Source organism: Schistocerca cancellata, chromosome 3, assembly GCF_023864275.1.
Source record: "Schistocerca cancellata isolate TAMUIC-IGC-003103 chromosome 3, iqSchCanc2.1, whole genome shotgun sequence".
Taxonomy (NCBI): domain Eukaryota; kingdom Metazoa; phylum Arthropoda; class Insecta; order Orthoptera; family Acrididae; genus Schistocerca; species Schistocerca cancellata.
The window spans coordinates 395,547,494-395,575,162 of record NC_064628.1 but is presented as its reverse complement, the minus strand read 5'-3'; the positions used below and the strand labels follow the sequence as shown (position 1 = coordinate 395,575,162).

At 40.5% G+C, this 27,669-nt stretch overlaps 1 protein-coding gene across 1 annotated transcript in view; it reads right to left on the bottom strand.

Moving 5' to 3' along the window:
* Positions 1-27,669, bottom strand: part of LOC126175125 (purine nucleoside phosphorylase-like) — a 93,885-nt gene that overhangs the window by 12,903 nt on the left and 53,313 nt on the right. Inside the window, exons 3-4 of the mRNA XM_049921678.1 lie at positions 3,145-3,323; positions 868-1,043 (exon numbers count right to left, since the gene is read on the bottom strand). Of these exons, the coding sequence (XP_049777635.1) occupies positions 868-1,043; positions 3,145-3,323 (355 nt within the window). The remainder of the gene's footprint in view (positions 1-867; positions 1,044-3,144; positions 3,324-27,669) is intronic.

The following is a 27,669-nucleotide window of genomic DNA, read 5'->3' as shown; positions in this document are numbered from 1 at the left end:
TTTTATTTTTTTGTTGGACAAATGAAGTCTTTAAAATACTTAGGAAGGTGAGTGGTAGAAAATATAAACTGTGGAGGAAATAAGAAATAGTGTAGCTATGGGTGAAAGAGCTTTTGAGAAGCTAGGAGATCTGTTAACAACAGAAAGAATTCTGACAGAACTGCCAGAGTTGGCAGTCATGCATGAGTGAGGTGTGCATATTTATATGTATGAATTGTGTGTGTTTCTCTTTTGCTGATAAGGGCTGTGGCCAAAAGCTTTATGTAAGTGTCTTACTTATGCCTGTCTGCAGCTTAATGTGTCTTCTTTATGGTAAGTAGCAACCTATCTTTTCCTATATTGTAGAACTAAGAAAGATACATAAAGTGCTTTGTCTGAAGTATGGTATTATATGGCAATGTACAATTTGCAATCAAAAAGATAAAGGGAAAATACTTTTATAGTTCTGAAATGTGGTTTTGGACAAAATGCTTTAAGTGAAATGGAAAGTGAGTGAGGAAAGTAGTCGTCTTAGAACCAAAGATGGAAGAAAACTACAGGGAAAGAATAGGGAAAACATAATGGCTGGTTCATATTCCAAAGAAATTGCGCACAACAAAGATGTACTGGAAGAAAGATTCCAAAGAAGAGGGAGCAGGAGAAAGAGAGGAATCCCAGATGACATTAAAAATGGACAATATTAGTTGCAGATTCAGGATGGAGCAACACACAGATGAAAGCAAAGGTCAATCTGTACCTGTCGTAGAAGTCACCAAGGAAGAATTGCTGCAGGTATTGCATACAAGCCAAACTACATGTATGTCTCTAAAGCATATTCCATAAGAGACAAATAGGCAAAAGGAAATCAGTCTCCTTGATAGCACTCACCTTTCATCATTTGGACCAATAAGAGGGCCATTCCCAGCAAATCCCATCAGACTGATGTGGTCCTTGATTAGCATGATGTCACCAACATTCAGGTCATCATTGATGCCTCCAGCAGCATTGGTGGCAATCAGGTGGGTCACCCCTATCAGCTTCATGACCCTCACAGGCATGGCACACTGCACAGATCAAAATCTGTCTTTAAGCTACCATTCGAGTCATCAATAGCATCAGTTACACACATGGAATAAAGATCAGCAATCTCTCTAGTTCAGATACAGTAACAGAGCATTACAACTGTTATTAGTTTTGGCCATCTTCAGAATCTACAATATTAAGTTTTTAGATTTTGATTTAGCCTATGATTCCTTTTTCCTATTGTAGATTCTGAAAGAGCCAATGAATGGCTGAAGATGGTTGTGATAGTAATCAGTTTGAAATAGTTTCTAAAACAAAAGGGAGTGTGTAATATGTCACTCTTCTCCGCTGATAAAATGTAATTTTTTCCAGAAATATTTATATTATATTTAAACAAAATGCCATGGCTTTTATTCAAAGGATGCAACATGAAATCAGCCTTTCTCAGGGTCCATATTACTTTCATCCTCCAGAATCAGCTCTTTTCAACTCATCAGTCCAAGGCTCTGGTTTTAAGGGGTTTTTCTGCCAGACTAGGAGCCAAGTCATCATTTTTCTGGCTACAAAATTTTCTGTTTTGTGTATCAAGTTGTTATTCCTGCATACTGCAGGTCATCATTTGCTACACTATCACATTTAATTATTTCAGTTTTATTCTTACTGCTATTACAATAGAATTCCACAATCTGTCTAGTTGATTTGGTTGGTTCCATTCTTTTGTATGGTTATAGATTATAGCTTACATTTTTTCATACCTGAATAATGTTTGTACACTTTTTTCCTTCAGTTTATAGGCTTTAAGGCCATGTCCACTCAGCCATCTCAATAGTACTGTCAGTTATGGTGATACGAAAGCAAGAGAAACACAACGCCCAGTCCCTGAGCAGAGGAAAAGTCTCCGAGCAACCCCCCATGCTTACCGCATAGCTACCAAGGCAGATGTTGGTATACTTTAATTCCTTAATTATTCTTAGTCTTTCTTCAATATAATTTGAACCTAAAATTTTCCTTGTTACTTTTCATTGCCCCTTCTGGATTTCTCTTCACTGTACCTCTGTTTAGAAAGAAGATTCATCTGCACAAGGACACACTGGTTTGATGGCTGTGGTGTCATGTCTCAGTTTTATGTTTCTTGAAGTTTTTTTCTTGTGGACTTTTTTAAGTGTACAGGCTGTTTCCATTTTGTGGAGCTGAGTTTTGTAACCAGTCTTTTACAGGCCAGTCTTCTGGATGCTTTATTACTTAATCCATACTGGCCTGCAACAGAAGGACAATGATTTTTGTGGGTATGTATGAATATAAGCATTTTCTGCACAAGCCACACTACTTCATCCACTACAGATTTTACAACATATTTCCCAATACTTCAGCTGATAAGATGCCACAAACAAAATAAATAGGCTATGGCCTCAGCCACATTCCACAGTACAATTTTAACTTGTTTTGAACCTATTCATGTTCACCAGATGTCAAACGAACCAACAAGACTACTGGTGGAACTAGTCTTTGCTGATACTGTAGCACTTGCTGATAACAGACAGGATGAGGCATCTAAGTTTTTCATCTCAAATAACTTTTCACTCACAGATGTTTGTTATCATTTAACCTAGATAGAGAGTGGCAGGGACCATAATGAAGACCAATGCATTTTCATATAACTTCAGACATCACTGTGATACAGGAACAAACGTTCCTCAAGAAGAATTTTTTTTTTTTTTTTTTTCCAGACTAGAATATATCAATGACAAATTGAGTGATATAACTCGATTCTAGGTCTGATAAGAAATCAGGAAGTAAAAATACAATTAATGTGGCAACTTTTTGCTATTATTGCGGCATTTGAATGATGTGCTACCAGGAAGTTTACTTCTGTATCCATCAAGATTTGCATAAACGTTACTGGCTTCAGCTGTGCAGTGAACTTCCGAGCAGCATGTCATGTTTGTACTCCATCAAGGATGTTTAATGTTGTATGTATGTATTTATTATTATTATTAGCCAGAATTGATATACAAGAGTCTTGGTCATTAAAAACCACATTAAAACATTCGATAATGCCTCAGACACTTGTTTCACTATAGTGTAAACTTTTGGTCTAAAATTAAGGAAGATATTCTTTACATATATTTTATTATCACTTACCTTCCAAATTGGGTATCCCTCATAGGCATGGAAACGCCCCTGCATGCACATGACTTCGACACCTTCAAGAAATCCAAATACAAGTTGGCCAGCATGGCCGGCAACTGTTGAGTGGGGGAAGCCGGGGATGTCCGAATAAGGAAATGCCTGCCTCTTTGTAAGTGTGTTTGCCAGTTCACCTGGAAAAAAATATCGTCAATATTACAGATGTATACAAAAGCTTGTTACAGTGAAGTACTGCTTCACACGTGAGTCTGATCCAGCAGAAGAACTGTATCTAACATTTTGGATCATGCTGTGATGACTTGACACGATCTCATGTTATAAGAAAGGTTGTCATTAAAGATACTCACTCTGCCTTAATTATTCTTTTCTGGAGGTAAAGTTAACATCAAAACTTTAATTTGCATAAACTACTCTATGTCGATAAGCTCATTGACCAAAAAAATTAGCCGCCTCCATTCTAACAAAGTTTAACACTGCCACAAACTTTGGTTATGTTTTCAGACTTATTGTTTCCATGACTATCTAAATCCAAGTGGTGCTGCGGTGTTTATAATGAAATTAGACCTTGGAAGCTGTCCAGCCACAAAATTGAATCTTACTACAAATAAAAGGCGCATCTTGCTATCAAAGATTAGAAAAAGGACACCAAAAGTGAAAATTTGAATAGTAAGTTTACAGCTAATTGAGTAAATACATGATTTGTGTGAAATGAAACATGAAAAGTAGTAAGTACCATAAATGTGACAAGTTTGGACCACTGCTGAACAAAATTCTTCGAAAAATACCACTGCAATCACATAAATATTAGCTACCAAAAGGAGAAAAACAGTAGCTATTTAACATAACTGAGGAGACAGTAGTTTTTCCAAATAAGCAGCTTGCCTTCTAATTTACTTTAGCAAATTTAGGTAGCATAACAATGAACAGCATTAAGAAGTGCAATTTTAGTTTACTGTTGTGAAATAATATGTAGCCAGTCAACTGAGCTGTCTGACATTACTTTTGTATGACCTTTTGTTTCACAATTTGTGCTAAAAGGACAGAAAAATAGAAAGATAACTGACAGACGCATTGCTGCATGGCAAAAGGAGACAGCACAGTACAGGTGAGAAGGGGAAGTAAGACTTGGCAAACAAATTGTTACTGATCTTTTCTTATTGACTGATTGTCTGCCCCGAAAGCTGAGTGGTCAGCGTGACAGATTGCCGTCCTACGGGTCCGGGTTCGATTCCCGGCTGGGTCAGGGATTTTCTCCGCTCAGGGACTGGGTGTTGTGTTGTCTTCATCATCATTTCATCCCCATCCAGCATGCAGGTCACCCAAGGCGGCCAGACCTGCCCCGCGAGGGGCCTCCTGGCCAATGACGCCAATCACTCATTTCCATTGACTGATTGAGAATAAAAAAGTACACACTGTATAAATACATCCCAGAACAGTACTACTTTCAGTAACTTTTCATGGAACAGCCTGGCGTTTCACCCACTTGCCTCATCTCATCTGCATCCACACTCTGAAAGCACTGTCAAGTGCATGGCAGAGGGTACATCCTACTGTAGGCATTTTCGTCCATTCTGTTCATGTATGGAGCATGAGAAGAATGACTGCTTAAATGCCTCTGTGCATATTATAATTAGACTAAGACTGTCTCCACAGACTGTCTGGGGATGACACATAGGAGGTTGTAACCTATTCTTAGAAAGTTTGTAAAACCAACTTTAAATAATGAATCTAAGTAGGCTTTAATGGGACAGTTTGCTTTTATCTTCAAGTGTCTTCTAGTTCAGGTTTTCCAGTATCTCTGTGACACTCTCCCATGAGCTGACAAACCTGTGGCCATTCGTGCTGCTCTTCTCCATATCCGTTCAATATCCCCTGTTAGTCCTATTTGGAGTTCCCACATACCTTAGCAATACTCCATGATAGGCCGCTTAAGTGTTTTGTACGCCATCTTCTTTGTAGACTGATTGCTTTCCCTAGCATTATACCATAAACCTAAGTCTGATACCTGCTTCACCCACGACTGTGGTTACATCATAATTCCATTTCATATACTTCCAAAGTGTTAGACCTAGGTATTTGCACAGGCACACCTGATTCCAACTATGACTCGCCAATATTATAGTCTTAGGATACAATGTTTCATCCTCTTGTGAAATACACGATTTAGACAAGAACTTCTGAACATTCAAAGCAACTTGCCTATCTTCGCACCACTTTGAAATGTTATAATTTGTGTTGCTTCTTTCAGACAGTACTTTACTATAGATAACTAATCCGCCTCCGTAGCATAGTGGTAGCGTTACCGCCTACCACGCATGGGGGCCCGGGTTCGATTCCCGGCAGGGGACTGCATGTTGTGTGTCCATCATCACTCACATGCAAGTCACCGAAGTGGCGTCAACTAAAATGACTTGGCATACAGCAGCTGAACCCCGAAGGTGATATCCCAGCCAATAAATGCCATAAGATCATTTAATTTCATTCATAGATAACTGCATCATCTCCACACAGTCTGAGGTTACCACTAATACTGACAGCGAGATCACTAATATACACAACATGAAGAGCAAGGTTCGCAACACACTTGTGAAGCTATTTGTACATCTGTCAATGACTGTCTACAAGATAACCCCCTGCGTCCTTCCTCGGAGAAAAAAAAAAATAAAAATAAAAAAAAATAACGAGCGAGGTGGCGCAGTGGATAGCACACTGGACTCGCATTTGGGAGGACGATGGTTCAATCCCGGGTCCGGCCATCCTGATTTAGGTTTTCCGTGATTTCCCTAAATCGCTCCAAGCAAATGCCCTTTGAAAGGACACGGCCGACTTCCTTCCCCGTTCTTCCCTCATCCGATGAGACACATGATCTCGCAGTTTGGTCTCTTCCCCCAGAACAACCCAAAGAAACTACAGTAACAGATTTCGCTTGATACCGCATACAGTCGTAAGTTTGTTAATAAGCATTTATGTGGTACCGAGTAAAATGCTTTTCGGTAATCTACCCGAGTGCCTTGCCCCATGGCTTTCAGTACGTCATGTGAGAAAAGTGTGTTTCACACTGATAGATGTTTTCAAAGTCGACGCTGGCTGGCATGGAAGAGGACATTCTATTGCCTGTGGCAACATCACTCAATCGTTATGTGATTACTGCCTTTTTTCGTGTTTTGTTGTTCCTATTAACATAAATCGTTACACCAAGCATTGCACTAGAACAATTTCGCTTTACACTATGGAAAGAGCACATAAAATTACACTTTAAGAAGCCATCTCGTTTGTAACAACAAACAGACCAACGTTATCTGTTGACAATGGGATTATATGACACAAGATGGGCAGTTATTGTTGGTGCTGACTCCTAAGATCCGTTCTGGTGCTTCGGCAGATAAATGTAATTTAGTTTTTACGGTGAATATATGGAGTCACCTCGTTATGTATGTCATACAATGCCATTGTTAACAGAAAATATCATACGTAATTTTCACCTCCTCCGGCTGCAATTTTCATGTGCACATCTCGAAAACAAAGTCTGCCAGTCCTAGTAAAACAGCAGCTCTGTAAGGAGTGATAAATCGGCGAATTACCATTGGGCGCGTCGAACGTCACTGAACGGGCAATCACTTCTTTATTTATCACCATCTCCTACATCGTCCTCGTGGCCCATATCGTACTTGGCAAAAAGAGACCAGCTCAATAAGCATTACACCCCCCCCCCCTCCACTTTCCAACCCATTTACCTCCTTTCCCACAACACACGTGTTCTTCGTACTTCACAGTGGCAAGCGGAGTATGTATGGGTTGTAGACTCAGCTAACTGAAGTTTCTATCAAGTTGGCCACGCCAGGTAACTTAACTTTTTGTACTATGCGTAGAGGTCTACGCTAATGGTTTTGTATCTGCAGATATCCGCTTTATAATTGCTATGTGATTAAAAGTTTACTGACAGTGTCCGATATTTTCGTCTATTTGCCCCTCAGAGGGGTGACAATTATTGTTTTAAGGCAGTTTTATCAATCATTTGCGACGCGGTGCCACTATATTACCTTAAATGCGCAGTGTCCTGAAAAGTGTAGATGCTTTGTTGACAACTGCAAGATCCTTCTTCCTGGTTGTGGCCGCACTAACAAATCGCTTCCTCAAGTCTGGTTTGCAGGAACAGAGGTCAATTCTGAGTATTACCGACCGCTGTCACCAATCTACACAAAACTCTCCTAGGACACTGTCGATTCAACCTTTCACTTCATGATCCGATTACTATTTGTGTATCAAACACGTCACATATAATGTTCGGTATGAAATTGGTGAATTTACCAACGTTCCTCTTAAATACACACATCAAAAAAGTTTTTAATCACTCCGGTTCCCAGAACTCGGGAAGATAGACGTTGATTGTGGATATTGTATCACACACACAGTACCTTTGACTGTTCAGAGATGTCACTAAACCCGCCCAAAGATGAAACAGCCATGCATGAGCAGCGCCTATTAGACGGAGAGGGTCCGGCAGCCGATCAGTTCCAGTCAATCCACCAGGAAGGAGGTACATGGCTCGTGTTTTCTGTAGTTCAACCATACCTAAATGGTCAATACCGCGTTTCGATCGCGTCCGCATTGTTACTTTGTGGCAGGAAGGACTCTCAACAATGGAAGTGTCCGGGCATCTCGGAGTGAACCAAAGCGATGTTCTTCGGACATGGAGGAGTTACAGAGCGACAGTAACTGTGGATGTCAAGCCTCGCTCAGGCCGCCCAAGGGCTACTACTGCAGTGGATGACCGCTACCTACGGTGTATGGCTCGGAGGAACCCTGACAGCAACGCCACCATGTTGAATAATGCCTTTCGTACAGTCGTGTTACGAGATAACTGTGCGCAATAGGCTGCATGATGCGCAACTTCACTCCCGACATCCATGGCGAGGTCCATCTTTGCAACCACGACACCATGCAGTGCGGTACAGATGGGCCCAACAACATGCCGCTCAGGATTGGCATCACGTTCTCTTCGCCGATGAGCGTCGCATATGCCTTCAACCAGACAATCGTCGGAGACGTGTTTGGAGGCAACCCGGTGAGGCTGAATGCCTTAGACACAGTGACCAGCGAGTTCAGCAAGGTGGAGGTTTTGGGGTGGCATTATGTGGGGCCGACGTACACCGCTGGTGGTGGTCTTGGAAGGCGCCGTAACGGCTGTACGATGCGTGAATGCAATCCTCCGACCGATAGTGCAACCATATCGGCAGCATATTGGCGAGGCATTCGCCTTCACGAACGACAATTCGTGCCCCCATCGTGCACATCTTATGAATGACTTCCTTCAAGATAATGACATCTCTCGACTAGAGTGGCCAGCATGTTCTCCAGACATGAACATGCCTGGGATAGATTGAAAAGGGCTGTTTATGGACGACCTGACCCACCAACCACTGTTAGGAATTAACGAATATTTGATGAATGAACTGTATAACTAACAGCATGTCATATGTGACAACTTTTAACAAGGTTCATTTGACTTCCCAATGTTTGGAATATATTCTGCAAAATAATATCACAAAATCTGTTTCATTAGTAAGGGCAGAATGTTGTAAGTTGCGGAACTTATCAAGAACATGACAGGCTATCATGCGCTACAATATGGTCATGATCGCCTTTTACATTCGTAGTTAATGGAATTTAAATGCCAAGATTCGGCTACAGCAGACGAAAATTTAGAGCAAGGACAGTCCAATCGTTAAAGCATCAGTATACCCAGTGGATTGTAGTGTAAAATGTTAAAATGAGTATTTGTTTGTTCGTCTTCTATGCGTTCCTACACCAGTCATCCGATGGCGATGAAACTTTAATAAGTTGTGCGCACGTCCACGAAAGTTCCTGCACGGGTAAAGACCACCTAACACCGGTTGGGGTGAGGGTGAAAAGGGGGGGGGGGAGCACATAGAAGCTTAACTCCGGAATATCTCGTGAAATTTCAAGCACATTCTGTATACACACGATTCATTATTTGTCACACAACGACAGCTACATATCAGTGTATATCTCTGAAATGCCTAATCGAATATGTACCATAGCTATATAGTACACGTATCACATAAAGCCTGAAAAAATTACTGCGACAGTAAAACACCCTTACATGGGTTAGGGTTTTGAAAGGGAAAGACTTGACATAAAATCATGACTCAGGAACGCCTGGAGCAATTACTTTTACAAAAATTATGTGGGAATAAGATAGCCCTACTATCGCTTTGAGTGACGTTGAAGATCGGAAGGGGTGACATGTAGAAACGCCCGAAACCACCTATTGGTATTTTTCTCCTGTGATTAATTGACTTTGAATACTTTCAAACCGTGGAGCGCAATCTATCTCTTATTTGCGTTGTCTGTGCATCATTCATATCGTGAGAATGAGCATCGCAGAAGCCAATAATTTTGCCAGCGTGTTTCCGGGCCAAAGATCACGTCAAACGCCTTAGTTACTTACACAGGGAGAATATACACGAACAAGGAAAAAATCACGGGTTTTTCCCGGTTAAAAATACATTTTTACCGGGTGAAAACACACTTTTTCCATTTTTAAGTGACAGCAAAATTTCCCTGAGAACTGTAAAACTTATCAATCCTTTGAATGGTTAAGGTTCTATTCACCGGTGTAAAACTTCCACGTTTTGGAAAGATCTTCGATGTGCTGCAACATGAACGCTGCGTATTTTCGTATTACGAAAGTATATATTCGAGTCCCCCCCCCCATGAACCATGGACCTTGCCGTTGGTGGGGAGGCTTGCGTGCCTCAGCGATACAGATAGCCGTACCGTAGGTACAACCACAACGGAGGGGTATCTGTTGAGAGGCCAGACAAACGTATGGTTCCTGAAGAGGGGCAGCAGCCTTTTCAGTAGTTGCAGGGGCAACAGTCTGGATGATTGACTGATCTGGCCTTGTAACAATAACCAAAACGGCCTTGCTGTGCTGGTACTGCGAACGGCTGAAAGCAAGGGGAAACTACGGCCGTAATTTTTCCCGAGGGCATGCAGCTTTACTGTATGATTAAATGATGATGGCGTCTTCTTGGGTAAAATATTCCGGAGGTAAAATAGTCCCCCATTCAGATCTCCGGGCGGGGACTACTCAAGAGGATGTCGTTATCAGGAGAAAGAAAACTGGCGTTCTACGGATCGGAGCGTGGAATGTCAGATCCCTTAATCGGGCAGGTAGGTTAGAAAATTTAAAAAGGGAAATGGATAGGTTAAAGTTAGATATAGTGGGAATTAGTGAAGTTTGGTGGCAGGAGGAACAAGACTTCTGGTCAGGTGACTATAGGGTTATAAACACAAAGTCAAATAGGGGTAATGCAGGAGTAGGTTTAATAATGAATAGGAAAATAGGAATGCGGGTAAGCTACTACAAACAGCATAGTGAACGCATTATAGTGGCCAAGATAGATACGAAGCCCACATCTACTACAGTAGTACAAGTTTATATGCCAACTAGCTCTGCAGATGACGAAGAAATTGAAGAAATGTATGATGAAATAAAAGAAATTATTCAGATAGTGAAGGGAGACGAAAATTTAATAGTCATGGGTGACTGGAATTCGAGTGTAGGAAAAGGGAGAGAAGGAAACGTAGTAGGTGAATATGGATTAGGGCTAAGAAATGAAAGAGGAAGCCGCCTGGTAGAATTTTGCACAGAGCACAACTTAATCATAGCTAACACTTGGTTTAAGAATCATGATAGAAGGTTGTATACATGGAAGAACCCTGGAGATACTAGTAGGTATCAGATAGATTATATAATGGTAAGACAGAGATTTAGGAACCAGGTTTTAAATTTTAAGACATTTCCAGGGGCAGATGTGGTCTCTGACCACAATCTATTGGTTACGACCTGTAGATTAAAACTGAAGAAACTGCAAAAAGGTGGAAATTTAAGGAGATGGGACCTGGATAAACTGAAAGAACCAGAGGTTGTACAGAGTTTCAGGGAGAGCATAACGGAACAATTGACAGGAATGGGGGAAAGAAATACAGTAGAAGAAGAATGGGTAGCTTTGAGGGATGAAGTAGTGAAGGCAGCAGAGGATCAAGTAGGTAAAAAGACGAGGGCTAGTAGAAATCCTTGGGTAACAGAAGAAATATTGAATTTAATTGATGAAAGGAGAAAATATAAAAATGCAGTAAAGGAAGCAGGCAAAAAGGAATACAAACGTCTCAAAAATGAGATTGACAGGAAGTGCAGAATGGCTAAGCAGGGATGGCTAGAGGACAAATGTAAGGATGTAGAGGCTTATCTCACTAGGGGTAAGATAGATACTGCCTACAGGAAAATTAAAGAGACCTTTGGAGATAAGAGAACCACTTGTATGAACATCAAGAGCTCAGATGGAAACCCAGTTCTAAGCAAAGAAGGGAAAGCAGAAAGGTGGAAGGAGTATATAGAGGGTCTATACAAGGGCCTTGTACTTGAGGACAATATTATGGAAATGGAAGAGGATGTAGATGAAGATGAAATGGGAGATACGATACTGCGTGAAGAGTTTGACAGAGCACTGAAAGACCTGAGTCGAAAGAAGGCCCCCGGAGTAGACAACATTCCAATAGAACTACTGACGGCCTTGGGAGAGCCAGTCCTGACGAAACTCTACCATCTGGTGAGCAAGATGTATGAAACAGGCGAAATACCCTCAGACTTCAAGAAGAATATAATCATTCCAATCCCAAAGAAAGCAGGTGTTGACAGATGTGAAAATTGCCGAACTATCAGTTTAATAAGTCACAGCTGCAAAATACTAACGTGAATTCTTTACAGACGAATGGAAAAACTAGTAGAAGCCGACCTCGGGGAAGATCAGTTTGGATTCCGTAGAAATACTGGAACACGTGAGGCAATACTGACCTTACGACTTATCTTAGAAGAAAGATTAAGGAAAGGCAAACCTACGTTTCTAGCATTTGTAGACTTAGAGAAAGCTTTTGACAATGTTGACTGGAATACTCTCTTTCAAATTCTAAAGGTGGCAGGGGTAAAATACAGGGAGCGAAAGGCTATTTACAATTTGCACAGAAACCAGATGGCAGTTATAAGAGTCGAGGGGCATGAGAGGGAAGCAGCGGTTGGGAAGGGAGTGAGACAGGGTTGTAGCCTCTCCCCAATGTTATTCAATCTGTATATTGAGCAAGCAGTAAAGGAAACAAAAGAAAAATTTGGAGTAGGTATTAAAATCCATGCAGAAGAAATAAAAACTTTGAGGTTCGCCGATGACATTGTAATTCTGTCAGAGACAGCAAAGGACTTGGAAGAGCAGTTGAACGGAATGGATGGTGTCTTGAAGGGAGGATATAAGATGAATATCAACAAAAGCAAAACGAGGATAATGGAATGTAGTCGAATTAAGTCGGGTGATGCTGAGGGTATTAGATTAGGAAATGAGACACTTGAAGTAGTAAAGGAGTTTTGCTATTTGGGGAGCAAAATAACTGATGATGGTCGAAGTAGAGAGGATATAAAATGTAGACTGGCAATGGCAAGGAAAGCGTTTCTGAAGAAGAGAAATTTGTTAACATCGAGTATAGATTTAAGTGTCAGGAAGTCATTTCTGAAAGTATTTGTGTTGAGTGTAGCCATGTATGGAAGTGAAACATGGATGGTAAATAGTTTGGACAAGAAGAGAATAGGAGCTTTTGAAATGTGGTGCTACAGAAGAATGCTGAAGATCAGATGGGTAGATCACATAACTAATGAGGAAGTATTGAATAGGATTGGGGAGAAGAGAAGTTTGTGGCACAACTTGACCAGAAGAAGGGATCGGTTGGTAGGACATGTTCTGAGGCATCAAGGGATCACCAATTTAGTATTGGAAGGCAGCGTGGAGGGTAAAAATCGTAGGGGGAGACCAAGAGATGAATACACTAAGTAGATTCAGAAGGATGTAGGTTGCAGTAGGTACTGGGAGATGAAGAAGCTTGCACAGGATAGAGTAGCATGGAGAGCTGCATCAAACCAGTCTCAGGACTGAAGACAACAACAACAACAAACAACAACATATTCGAGTTCCATCAAACACAGCACGTTAGTTTCCGAAACATTGAAACCAAGATAGCGATGCGCTTTTATAAGCCAGTCATAGTTCGTGTCACGTGATATCGCCAGGGGATGATAGCAGATCTTCAGAGCATAAACACGTGATGTAGTCAGCGAATAGCAACATCACTGTTAAGAAGCGCGAACACACAAATAAGAAAAGTTAATGTTTAAATTTATATATATAGTTTAGCTACAAGAAAAGCTAAGCTTTCACATATAATATTGGTCTTTTTTGCACGAGTTACACTCTAAGATACTTCACGCAAATGTGCCAGTAAAATTTTAAATAATGACGTAAATGTCTGGTCTTCTGGGCTTGAGATTCTTATAAGTGGCTGGCCTTCAAAGGATTAAGCTTTAAATAAGAGTCAAACGCTCTGTGTTTAAATAAATTCAAAGGAATTTCTCGCGGGTAACATAATTCATCTTCGTAAAATGAAATTTACTTTGAAAGTAATGCTTTTCATACCACATTCGCAATATTTACCAGCGACCTGTTGGAATTCATTTCACCATCTGTCAGAGAGCAACAGAAAACAGGCGGTACTGCGCGAGCACAACTACGAGACGTAGGAAGCCCGTATGTTCGTACATTTATAGCATTAGGAGATCTTACAAAGCATTAAGAGATTTTACATTACGTCATAAACGGAAGAGGACATCAGATGGTACTCCGAGAACATCGGAATTTCGTAAATCACACTAAAGCACATAATTCGGCTTAAACTGCACATTTGTAAGTTCAGAAAAATTTAGGCCCCAATCTGATATTAAGCTTTTCAGTGTGGTTTTCTGGATGCAAATTTTCCTAGAGTAACAGTACTGTATTATCTCATGTTTGGTTCTTTATTATGGCATAATAAGCCGTAAGATGAAAACATACATTTGAAATTCAGCACAGTTGAAACTAGACAATGGTGTGGAATGAAACACTTCGTTTCTAATAAAGTAACTGCCTCTGAGGAAAAGACTAATAAAAGGCAAATTTCTTTAGCAAATTGACAAAAATAACTTCATGTTCAGCAAGGCGATTAATGCTTGACTGACAAAAACGCGAAAACAAAATAAAATTAGAAAACTGAAACCAACAACATATTTTAGACTTCCGTAATTATGTAAATGTATTTCAATTCACTTGATAGCTCCCAGTCACAATTCTAATTTGTTTTCATTTGACGTGAGAGTTGTAAACTGAGAAAAAGCAGCAAAATCACTAAAAGTAAAAACTGGTCATGTGGAAACTACTCTCCCTCCCCACTTCAAAAAAACTGCATTATATGCAATTCAGAACCTGTAAGAGGTTTCCACCCAGCATATGCATGAAGTATGAAGAAGAGCAGATAAAAAGAGGTTGACAGTCTTAAATTACTGGGATTACAACTTGATAATAAATTCAGTTGGGAGGAGCACCCCACAGAACTGCAGAAACGCCTTAACAAATCTGTATTTGCAATACGAGTGTTAGCTGACATAGGCGACATAAAAATGAAAAAGCTTGCATACTTTGCCTACTTTCATTCCATAATGTCATATGGTATAATATTTCGGGGTAACTTTTCACGTCAAACAAAAGTTTTCAGAGTCCAAAAGCGTGTAATACTTATTATTTGTGGAGTAAATTCACGGACGTCCTGTAGAAACCTCTTTAAAGAACTGGGTATACTAACTACTGCATCTCAGTATATTTACTCCTTAATGAAATTTGTCCTAAATAATGTATCTCTTTTTTCCAACAAACAGCTCTGATCATACATACAATACCAGGAACAAAAATTATCTGCAAAAGGACTTAAAAGCACTTACTTTAGTTCAAAAAGGGGTCCACTACTCAGGAACACTCATCTTCAATAATTTGCCAGCAAACATGAAAAATTTAGTTACAAATAAATATCAGTTTAAAAGGAGCCTGAAAGACTTACTAGTGGCCAGCTCCTACTCCATTGACGAATTTTTTAATAGAAACAAATGATGTATTGTGTATATTCATACTACTAGTATTGTTATTTCAGGCCGGCCGGAGTGGCCGACATCTCTGCTTAGCAACGTAAACAGAGATCGCAGTTTGGTTCGCATTGTGAAATAATTTAAAAATATAGTTGTATTACAGACAGTTATACTTTGAGCGGTGTCCATTATCGTTCATAGCCTTTTGACAAGCAATTACACAAAAGTTTCGTTTATCTGGGACCAGAATATCGGCTTTTGCGGCCATCCTGAGCGGACGCGCTGTGGCGCTTCTGTTTGGATTTTATGACTCTGCGTAACAGTGTTGTGTAAAATTGTGATTGTGAAGATGCAGTATTGTAGTTTCCTTGTTTTCGCGAGCTGTTAACTGCTGACATGGCAACCATGTTTCCCCAGAAAGCTTACCCTAAGATTTGGATTTGACAAAGCAACCCGTAATGTTCAGCCAAGTTCACTAGAAATTCATGACTGGATCGTTGACGTTATTGGCATTACTTCGGATCAGACGCACACTACTTATTATGACTTGGAGCAATACTGCTTTTTTGTGAAGCTGCTTTCCCCGTTGGTGCTGGAACGGATTTTGCAGAAATTTGAAGGAAAAGCTAAATTCCGCCATCGCGATAATTCGGTGAGTATAGTTACCATTTGAAATGCTGATGTTGATTATAAACAAGTCAGAGTATTTTATTTGCCCCCTGAGGTAGAAAACTGCTACTTAAAAGACGCATTATCTAAATACGGTGACATCAGGCAAATTCGTAATGAACGATGGTCAAGCCAGCATAGATTGAAATATTTTAGTGGTGTTCGTTCTGTCGATATGCATGTCAAACAAAACATTCCATCTTATATTTTGGTTCGTGGCTACAACGCGCACGTTATATACAATGGACAGACTGACTTGTCATATATGTAATGAAAGTGGGCATCTCCGGCAAAACTGTCCAGAAAAGGTGTTTGTATTGCAGAATAATTTACAACAGCGTAAAAAGTTAACACTGGTTGATCTTGTGACTGAAAATCGGATGACGGGTGGTGAAGTTTCCAGCATTACGGGGAATGTAGACGACAGGCCACAAAATACTCTTGAAGAATTTCCACCTTTACTCAGGAAAGACACTGTAGACAATCCGGCTGGAAAAAGTAGTATAGCCACTAACAAGAGACGTCGAACTTGTGACGGCAGTAGCATAGATGAAGAAGATATCAACTTGTCGCCGAAAGCTGTAGGTGACATTCAGAAAAACAGTACTGGAAACTGTTTCAGACAAGATTGTCAGCATAGATTCGAACTCTGAGTTAAGTAAATCAGTAGACAAATCGAATACGCCACCATCACCCGAACAGGTCGAAGTGACATCACAGTCCCATTCTGTAGCGCTGGACGCGCCAGTAGATGGCAATGCGCTGCTCTTGGTGACGCCACAACCCCGCGCTGCAGTACCCGTACGTCAATCAATGCAGACAGATTCACTCGCGGATGCAACTGAAAGCAAACATGACGAGGTAGCGAGTGATTGTCAACAACAGGCGACGTCACAGCCCAAATCCCAAGACGAAGAAGCGGAGTTTTACAGCAATAACACACAAACAGTAAACGGAAGTGTTCATAGAAGTGATGGGGCATTGGAAGAATGTTTGCAAACTGCTTCTGCGCATCCTTTGGCAGACGAGATGGTGGCACACGACTGCCCCTCAGATCCACCGACACCGCCCTCGGTGGAAAACTACTCAGGGGGGTGGGCGGAGCAGACATTCGGTGAAGGCCAATGTCAATGCAAACCGCAAGAAAAGTAAAACGAAAGGTTGTAATGCAAACCGTGACGGTGGTCTCCAGTCAGATTCTCAGTAAGTATCCGGCATGGAGTGGCATGAAATTATAGACTAGCGGGAAAAGTTCACTCCCCTATGTTACAGTCATATACGATTACCACGTTAAACATTAATAGGATACAGTCGGATGTTAAAATAGCTGCTCTGAAACAGTTTCTGTATGAGTCAGCAACGGATATTGCTCTCCTACAGGAAGTGGTATTCTCACAATTAAATTTTTCCAATTACGTTGCTTTTTACAATATTTCCACTGAAACGAATGTTGGCACGGCCATTTTAGTTAGAGAAGGCATCCCCGTACATGACGTTGATAAATTAGAATCGGGGCGAGGTATTGGAATAAATGTAGCAGGAGTTACTATAGTCAATTTATATGCTCCTTCTGGCAGCAGTAATAGAGCTGCAAGAGCCACATTCTTTAATGAAAGCGTAATTTATTTACTGAGGAAAAACCCCCTCCAACTTATAATAGGGGGAGATTTTAATTGTGTATTGAGTCGAAAGGATCAAATCCCCAACTTCAATTACTCAACTGACTTGAGACGTCTTGTTGATTTAAAATTAAAAGATGCGTGGGAAATAAAACACCCAACAATGGTGACCTTCACTCATATTGTTGCGAATTCCTGTAGTACAATTGACAGAATTTACGTATCGGAAAATTTAGCAGATAAAGTACTGAAAACAGAAACTGTTCCCGTTAGTTTTTCCGATCACAGTGCGTTGTTGACCTGCGTAAATTTAACACCACAACCTACCCGGAGAGTAAGAAGCCAGTGGAATCTAAATATATCGTTATTATCAGAAGAAGACTTAGAAGATGCCCTAACCAGTGCTTGGGAAATGTGTCTCCGTTCACTGAACAACTTTCCAAGTGTGATAGAATGGTGGACCCAACGAGCGAAACCGAAACTAAGGAAAGTTTTAATATCTTTTAGTATAGATATTGTTGGAATTGTGTGAACAATATATTTCGTGTATGACGGCGCAAAGTGCACTGTGTAAAATAGACCTCTTTGGCATTGTCTAACACTCATTGTGTGCGCTAATTATTCTGTTGTGTTCGCTGTAAATTTTTTTTTTTGTTCTTGAATGTGCAAATATAGTTATTAGTAAAATATCCTTTTTTCTCCTTAATACTTATTCAGCTGCGCAAATTCCAATAGGTTATGGGCCCAGGCTGCATTTGGAATAAGTATATCAACAAAATAGTAGGGAGAAAGTATTGGAAAAGTTCCAATTTACGTGAAGTGCGAGTTATCCTTACAAGACGATCGCAATTTTTTTCCGCATTATTTTTCGGTGTTCTTTACGGCAATAAAAAGCAAGTTACCGTTAAGAATGAGTGCGGCACAAATTCCACAGATTGAAAGACTTACAGGTCGCGAAAACTATGCAACCTGGAAGTTCGCAGTAGAAACATATTTACGTTTAGACGACCTATGGGACGTGGTAGATGGGACAATGAAATCCACAGATCAGAATTATTCAAATAAGGATAGGAAAGCAAAATCAAAATTGATATTACTGATTGATTCGGTGAATTATGTTCACGTTGAAAAAGCTGCTACAGCGAAAGAAGTCTGGGACAATTTACGAAGTGCATTCGAGGATGGCGATCTTACGAGAAAAGTAGGACTATTACGCGAGTTAATTACCACTCGTCTGGACAAATGTAAGAGTGTAGACGAATACGTTAACAAAATAATAACCACGTCGAACCGACTGAGAAACATCAGATTCGAGATCGCTGACGAATGGATAGGAACATTGCTGTTGGCAGGACTGCCCGAAAGGTATGCACCCATGATTATGGGACTTGAAAGCGCGGGTATACCAATCACAGGCGACAGTGTTAAGGTGAAAATCCTGCAGGACGTAAAGAGTGCTCCAAGCTGTTGTACATTGGAGAAGGAAGGTGCGTCTGCTCTCTATTCAAAAAACAAAAAGAAGAAATCGGTGAGGTGCTATAAATGTCAGAAGATGGGACATATTGCATCTCAGTGCAAAGAAAAAGTAAGCCCAAGATCAGACACTCAGCAAAAGAGGTATGTTACTGATAGCCCAGAGAGAAGGACCAATAACAAAGGTAAGGCACTCTCATGTTTTTATTCTTTTGGTGGAATGAGTAATCGTGATATGGAATGGATTTTAGACTCAGGTGCATCTGTGCATATTGTTAAAGATTAATCACTTCTTTATGACATCAAAGATAGGACTCATATGGGAATATCTACTGTTGATGGCAACAAGCTCCAGTGTCACCTGGCTGGGAAACTAGATCTACATGTAAGTGTAAATGGTGAATTAGATATGGTTACAGCACACAATGTTCATTATGTGAAAAATGTGGCAACTAACCTGCTGTCTGTAGGGGAAATTGTCAAGAAAGGAAATACAGTCACTTTTGACATGCAGGGTGCAAGAGTAATCAGTGAAAGTGGTGAAGTTATAGCTACAGCAAGTAACGAAAGGGGTATTTTTAAGTTGGATACCATTGACAGTAAACATAAAAATGTTAGTGATTCAGTATATTCAGCAGAAGGTTTTTTATGGCACCGGAGGCTTGGACATCTAAATAGAAAGAGTATGTCTATAATAAAGGATATGGTAAAGGGAATACAGAATTTTAGTGTGTCCAAGGATCCTTGTGAGACGTGTATAAAGGGAAAACAAGCAAGATTACCCTTCAAGACTAGTAAGAGTAAACCCACAGAAGTCTTACAGTTAATCCACACAGATGTATGTGGCCCGATGGAGTGTGAATCCATAGGTGGGAGTAATTATTTTCTTAAGTTTATTGATGATTACTCACGATATACTCATGTTTATTTTCTTAGTTCTAAAGACCAAGTGAGAGATATCTTTGAGGAATATTGCAATATGGTTGAAAGGTGGACGGGAAAGAAGATCAAGAGCATCAGGTCTGATAACAGGAGAGAATATATTAACCAGAAATTGAAGAAACTTCTGGCAGAAAAGGGAATCAGGCATCAAACTACCATAAGGTACAGCCCATCTCAAAATGGGGTTGCTGAGAGGGCTAATAGGACCATTGTTGAGAAAGCAAGGAGCATGATGACTGACGCTGAATTATCCAAAGATTTTTGGGCAGAGGCAGTGTCAACAGCTGTATATTTGAACAATAGATAACCTACAAAAGCATTAAAGAATAGAACCCCTTGTGAGATATGGATAGGAAAGATACCTGATCTAAGCATTATAAGGGTTTTTGGGTGTGATGCAATGGCACATATTCCAAAACAGCTAAGAGGAAAATGGGATCCGAAAGCTAAAAAGTATATTTTTGTAGGTTATTGTGAAATTCAAAGGGCTACCGATTAATGGATCCATTGACTAAAAAGATTGTCACAAGTAGAGATGTAATATTCTTTGAAAATAGAAAGGACTCAAAAGAGAGCAAAACCACTAAGTTAACTGCACCTAGTTCAGAAGGTGAAACCTTGTGTGAGGAAATAGAAAGTGAAGAAGATGAAGACGACAGCCAAGGACAAATAGATACAATTCATGATGACAATGAGTTAGAGGATGAAAAAAATGAAGAAAACAATGTAAGGCGTTCTTCTCGTGTACCAAAACCGAAGGAATATCCGTATTTTGAGATGTATACAGCACAGTCTTTTAATGATGAGCCAAGAACAGCAGAAGAAGCAATCAGTGGCCCAAACTCTCAAGAATGGAAAGAAGCGATGAAGAGAGAATTAGAATCTTTATATCAGAACGAAACCTTTGAATGGGTAGATATGCCAGGAGATAAGAAACCACTGCAGGCAAGATGGGTATTCAATGTGAAGAACCCTGATAACTCATCACCAAAATACAAAGCAAGACTTGTAGTAAAAGGATATTCACAAAAACAAGTGGTAGATTACGAAGAAACTTTTTCACTTGTAGTCAAGTATGCATCATTGAGATATCTTTTAGCCTTGGCAGTAAAACGAAATTTAATAATTCATCATATGGATGTTAAAACGGCATATTTAAATGGGAAATTGGAGGAGGAGATACATTTCATTCCACCAAGGGAAGCCATAAAAACCAGATCAGAAAGTAAAAAGATTTGGCGTTTGAGAAAAAGTATTTATGGACTTGAACAAAGTGGACGTTGCTGGAATCGATGTCTACATGAAACTCTAATAAATATGAATCAATCCAAGGCAGATCCCAGCATTTACTATAAAGGGAGAAAAGAAGAAATAATAATAATAATGGCGATATGGGTGGACGATTTCTTTATCCTGACTGAAAGTGAAGGCCAAATGATAATTTTCAAGAAACAGCTGCAAACCGAGTTTAAGGTGCATGATTTGAGAGAAGTCAAATGTTATTTAGGTATGCATATTACTAAGGATGAAGAAAAACAAGAATTGAGCATAAGTCAATCATCATACATGGAAAAAATATTAAAGAAATTTGGCATGAGTGATTGCAAACCCATAAGTACTCCAATGGAAGTAGGAGTGAAGTTAAGTGTAAATGAGACTGATGTGGAATGTGACAAGAATATTCCTTATTTAGAAGCAGTAGGGAGTCTGTTATATTTGTCTTAAGCGTCACGACCCGACATTGCTTTCGCCACCAATGCAGTGAGCAGGTATTGCAGAGACCCAAAGGAAAAGCACTGGAAAGCTGTAAAGAGGATATTCCGATACCTAAGAGGAACCTCAAACTATGAGTTAAAATATCATAGAGATGGTAACGCAAAACTAGAGGGATATAGCGATGCGGACTGGGGGAGTGAATTGGGAGACAGATACTCCACTACTGGCTGCTGTTTTAAATTAATGGGGAATCTCACATCATGGTCCTGTCAAAAGCAAAAAACTGTTGCATTGAGCACCGTAGAGGCCGAGTATATGGCACTATCTTACACCACACAGGAAGCATAATGGCTACGAACATTAGAACCCAATTTAATTGAGGACCCTACAACCATCTTCTGTGACAATAAGAATAAACCTAGCTAAAAATGATGTTACTAGTGCTAGGACAAAGCATATTGATATACGGCACCATTTCATTTCATTCGGGACAACATAGAGCGACAGAACATTGCCGTGGACTATCTGCGCACAGAAGACATGTTAGCTGACCTTCTGACCAAACCCTTGGAAAGGGAGAAGTTTGAGAAGATTATGGGACTATTTGGTTTATCTTGTGGAAGCAACACACTAAATATAAGTTCAAGGAGGGGTGTTGGAATTGTGTGAACAATATATTTCGTGTGTGACGGCGCAAAGTGCACTGTGTAAAATAGACCTCTTTGGCATTGTCTAACACACTTTGTGTGCGCTAATTATTCTGTTGTGTTCGCTGTAAATTTTTTTCTTGTTCTTGAATGTGCAAATATAGTTATTAGTAAAATGTCCTTTTTTTCTCCTTAATACTTATTCAGCTGCGCAAATTCCAATAGATATGGCCAGAGAAAGGGAACAGACTGTAGAATTCTACTACATCGTGCTCAGGGACCTCTACGATCAGGCAGATGCAATTCCTACAAGATTAAAAGACATCAAGAAAATAAAAGCAAAGTTAATAAGTCTGAAACGTAAGGAACTGGAGGGACTTAAAATAAAATCCAAAGCAAAGTCAGTCACTGAAGATGAGACTGTTGCATTGTACCACCTTGTCAGACACGTCAAGAATAGAAGAAGTAGTTTCATGGATGAACTTCAAATAGATGATGGTACCATAATCACCACCCAGAAGGAAATAATTAAAGAGATCTCAGCGTACTATGAACGTATATATGCGTCAGGGGAAAAAACGAAGAAGAATACGATGAGCTCTTGGGTACATATCTTCCACGAATATCGCCAGATGATGATGAGAACATTTCTTCGGACATTACCAAGTAAGATGTATTAGAAATCGCGTGCAGCTCCCCTGCTAGAAAATCTCCAGGACCTGACGGACTGCCCATTGAATTCTATAAACGATTTTGGACCCTAATAGGAGAAAAGTTCACCGAAATTGTCAATGAAGTCTTACAAGGAAAGCCAGTACCTGCAGAGTTCAAACAATGCAAAATCGTGTTGATCCCGAAGAACAGAGGCCGCAAAAAAATAACCTACGGCCGATTTCGCTTTTAAATTCAGATTATAAAATCATAGCTCGAGTAATTAACAAGCGCTTTACACCATTCACTGCTGACATCATAGGCCAACAGCAGACGTGTGCTTTTAGAAGGACGATTTTACAAACTGCGGCTTTGTATCGCGATGCCATTGCGCTAGCGCAGGCAAGTAACATAAAAAGTGGACTGCTTTTCATAGACTTCCATAAGGCATTTGATCAAATTAATCACAAATACCTGATAGAGACAATGCGCCGAATGGACTTCCTGCCAAAAACCATCGACATCATCAAGAACATGGCAATGGGTGTTACTGCACAAATCTCCGTTAACTGTCAACTGACAAAAAAAATTGAAATAAAAAGGGGTGTTACCCAAGGAAGCCCCTTACATGCTCCTGTTAGTTATATCGCTGGAACATTTCTTGAGACAGCTACAGCACAGGCTGACAGGCAGTACCATTCAAGGTACAAAGACAGTGGTAGGTGCTTACGCGGACGATGTAGGCGTAATCATCAGAGACCAAACAGATGTGACACAACTAGAGATGATACTTGCAAAATACTGTTCCGCATCAGATGCGAGAGTAAATGAAAATAAAAGTAAATTTCTAAATATAAAGCGGCTTGCTAACTTGCGCATTGAGTGGGCGAACCATGTTAATGAACACAAAGCTCTTGGAATGGCATTGACAACGTCCCTTTTAAAAATGATAGCAATAAATTGGCGAGAGATGGCAAGAAAAATCAAGGGAGCTTTGACTGAAAACTGTCAACGTAGCATAGACCAGTTCCAGAGAATACTGTTTATCAACACGTATATTTTATCCAAGGCCTACTACATAGCACAGGTTCTCCCCATTCCATCAATGGTGGCGAAGACGATCATGTCCACCTTAGCAAAGTTCTTGTAGAAAGGGGAATTGTTTCGAGAGCCGGTGAAGACAGCAGTTTTGGATCCAAGCAATGGAGGAATGGGTCTAACCGACATCAAGTCTAAAGCGATGGCATTGTATGTCAAACGAACATGGAGCATAATGTGTAATGATCCAGGGTGCATTACAGCAAAACTATACGATATTGTCAGGCCAGAAAGTGTAGAGCCGCCGATAAATATACAAAAAATAAGTTTTAAGCTGAAACACATTAGGGAGTATTATCTTGACCTACGTTATCTCAGCAAAAAGCTTTTAAACTCCAAAAACGTTACAGCAAAGACGATTTTAGCTGAAAGACGGAAACATGAAATGAAAAATAACATAGAAACCAAATATGCTGGAATAGCATGGAATGTGGTCTGGAAAAACATCAGTAGTGATGTTCTTTCGTCTGACGTGAGAACAGCGTGGTACAAGGTAGTCAATAACATCATCAGCACTAATGAGCGTCTCTTTGCCATCGGTTTAAGTGACACAAACCTCTGCAGCAAATGCAACCTCGTTGATAGTGTGCCTCATCGTTACACTTGTGGAGATCGGATTATCAACTGGAGGTGGACCAGGGAGAAAATTGCTCAAATAACAAGAACTTCAGCAAACAATGTACCGACTAACATTTTCTTCAGACCAGAGGAAAGCTACTACCCTCAGGCAAAAAATAACGCAGTGATTTGGTTAATGGGCAAATATTCAAGTTATGTTTTTAACAATATTGGGAGCGATGAACATATTGAATACAAGATGTATATGGAAAATGAATTCGAGAAAATACTTAAATATCAGAATCACAATAAGAAATATGGTAACATGTTCCGAATTGTCTTCAACCGAATGGATATAGGTTAGGAACTGGATTCCTAGTAGAGGGGGAATGGGTTGTGTCACGTTCCCGACCCTAACCTCACCTGCAAGTCACACATGAAAAATAAATCAGTAGTACAGCAGATACAAGAATATGGCGAGAAACATCTGGTGTCCGATATAAAGGAAGATCTTGAACTCCCTATAGATGCGTTTAGAAGGCTGGAACTGTCAAAAATAACAAGGCAGTGAAATATTTTGCGATGTCGCTGTTCGGGACTTCTCTTCCGTCCATGTAATTTACCCTGGAAGGAACACACATCAAGGATTTACTGGATGATTAATTTGGGTCTGGGAAATGATGAGGAACCGGCTGCAGAAGAAGAAAATGTGCATGCTGATCTGCCACCAGTTGAAGGTGACAGTGAAGGTGCTAAATTGTGCTACTGCTAAAGACTAATTTTTTGAATGCTGTAATTCATGACTGCAATTATCTGTGACCTTATTTATGTCATTTCATTGTAGCCATTTTGTTACTGTTTTTGGTAAATTAAAAAGATGACGTGAAAAAAAAAAACGGTTCTAAGCGCTACAGTCTAGAACCGCGCGACAGCTACGGTCGCAGGTTCGAATCCTGCCTCGGGCATGGATGTGTGTGATGTCCTTAGGTTAGTTAGGTTTAAGTAGTTCTAAGTTCTAGGGGACTGATGACCTCAGAAGTTAAGTCCCATAGTGCTCAGAGCCATTTGAGCCATTTTTTGTTATTTCAGCTTTAAAAAAAATATTGACATGTTCCACATCCATGAGGATCTCCTCAGCACGGATCTATGGAACGAAAAACTAATCTAATCTCATCTAAAACTCAAGACTGCTCTGCGCATGTGTGAATCTCGCAGCTTTGGCGCGCCAGAAAAAAATTTCCAGATAGCATGTGGCTGCTTGTTGTTACTGCGGATACAGCTAACAGCCACACTTCAAGTAGCCAGAAACGGAAGAAGATGCTGCTCACACACGACTCAACTGTGAATGTGCAAGAGCCAGTTGGCAACCGTAGAAACAAACCTAATGTGAACAGTTGTGACGTCACGTTCATCGGAAGCAGTTTGATGATGATGTTTGGTTTGTGGGGCGCTCAACTGCGTGGTTATCAGCGCCCGTACAATTTCCCAATCCTTGCTCAGTCCAATTTCGCCACTTTCCTGGATGATGATGAAATGATGAGGACAACACAAACACCCAGTCATCTCGAGGCAGGTAAAAATCCCTGACCCCGCCGGGAATCGAACCCGGGACCCCGTGCTCGGGAAGCGAGAACGCTACCGCGAGACCACGAGCGGCGGACCGGAAGCAGTTTGTTGTTAGAATTGCTTACAAGGGAACCTCCCCATCGCACCCCCCTCAGATTTAGTTATAAGTTGGCACAGTGGATAGGCCTTGAAAAACTAAACACAGATCATTCGAGAAAACAGGAAGAAGTGGTGTGGGACTATGAAAAAAATAAGCAAAATATACAAACTGAGTAGTCCATGCACAAAATAGGCAACATCAAGGATAGCGTGAGCACGAGAGCACCGTGGTCCCGTGGTTAGCGTGAGCAACTGCGGAGCGAGAGGTCGTTGGTTCAGGTCTTCCCTCGAGTGAAAATTTTTTCTTCCTTTATTTTCGCAAAGTTATGATCTGTCCGTCCGTTCATTGACGTCTCGGTTCACTGTAATAAGTTTAGTGTCTATGTTTTGCGACCGCACCGCAAACTTACAGTTCGGAAAATATTCATTGACCTTGTTATTGAAGTCACGAGCTATATTTGCTGGGTTCATATTGCCCACAGAATACATCTCACGTATTTAATGCACTCCCGTCCAAAGTAGCGAACAGTCAACTGCCAGCCAGGGAGCCTCGTTAGCGGGAATATTCTCTCTTCCGTGCGCTGTTGTCGACTGATGTCGTGTGTTTCGATGTTTGTTTAGGTGTAGCATCCTCATGCTACGGCACAGTTACCACGGACGGACGGACAGATAATAATTCTCTGAAAATAAAAAAAAATAAACTCTTCACTTGAACCAAGGACCTCGCGTTCCGCAACTGCTCACGCTAACCACGGGACCACGGCGCTCCTGAGCTCACGTTCTCCTTGATGTTGCGTATCTTGCACATGGACTACTCAGTTTGTATATTTTGCTTATTTTTTTCATAGTTCCACACAACTTCTTCCTGTTTTCTCGATTGATCTGTGTTCAGTTTTTCAAGGCCTATACACTGTGCCAACTTATAACTAAATCTGAGGGGGGTGCGATGGGGAGGTTCCCTTGTTAGTCTTCGTCCTAAAGCCTTTGACCCGTTTCGCTTTAGGCAAACTCTTGTGTGTGCACTGTGTTTGGCTGTTGTAAATGGATATTTCCGTTGCAACTTAAGTTTTATTTTGGTTTTTTCTCTCATTTAAGTTTTATTTTGACTTTTTTGTCTCGTTTATAATTTATGGCCGCAGTATTTTTCTGCAGTGTGGCAGGATACAGTAAAATTATTTGTCAGAATATCAGATCTTACCAGTCAAAATTACAAAAATTTCAATGAAAACTAAAGCAATGAAAAATTCCCGGAATTCTAAAAAACTGCCGGGTTTTTCCCCGTTTTCGCCCAGATGAAAAAAGTCCCGGATTTCCCGGTTGTCCCGGGGCGTATACGCCCTGTCGCATACATTTAACCTCTCCTCCAGAGTCGCAAGGTATAACCAAAGTCTAATACATACAGTCGCGAAACATTCTGGTGCGAAAGTTGTTCTCGTTTGGCAGCTGGAGCGACACTAGCACTTAA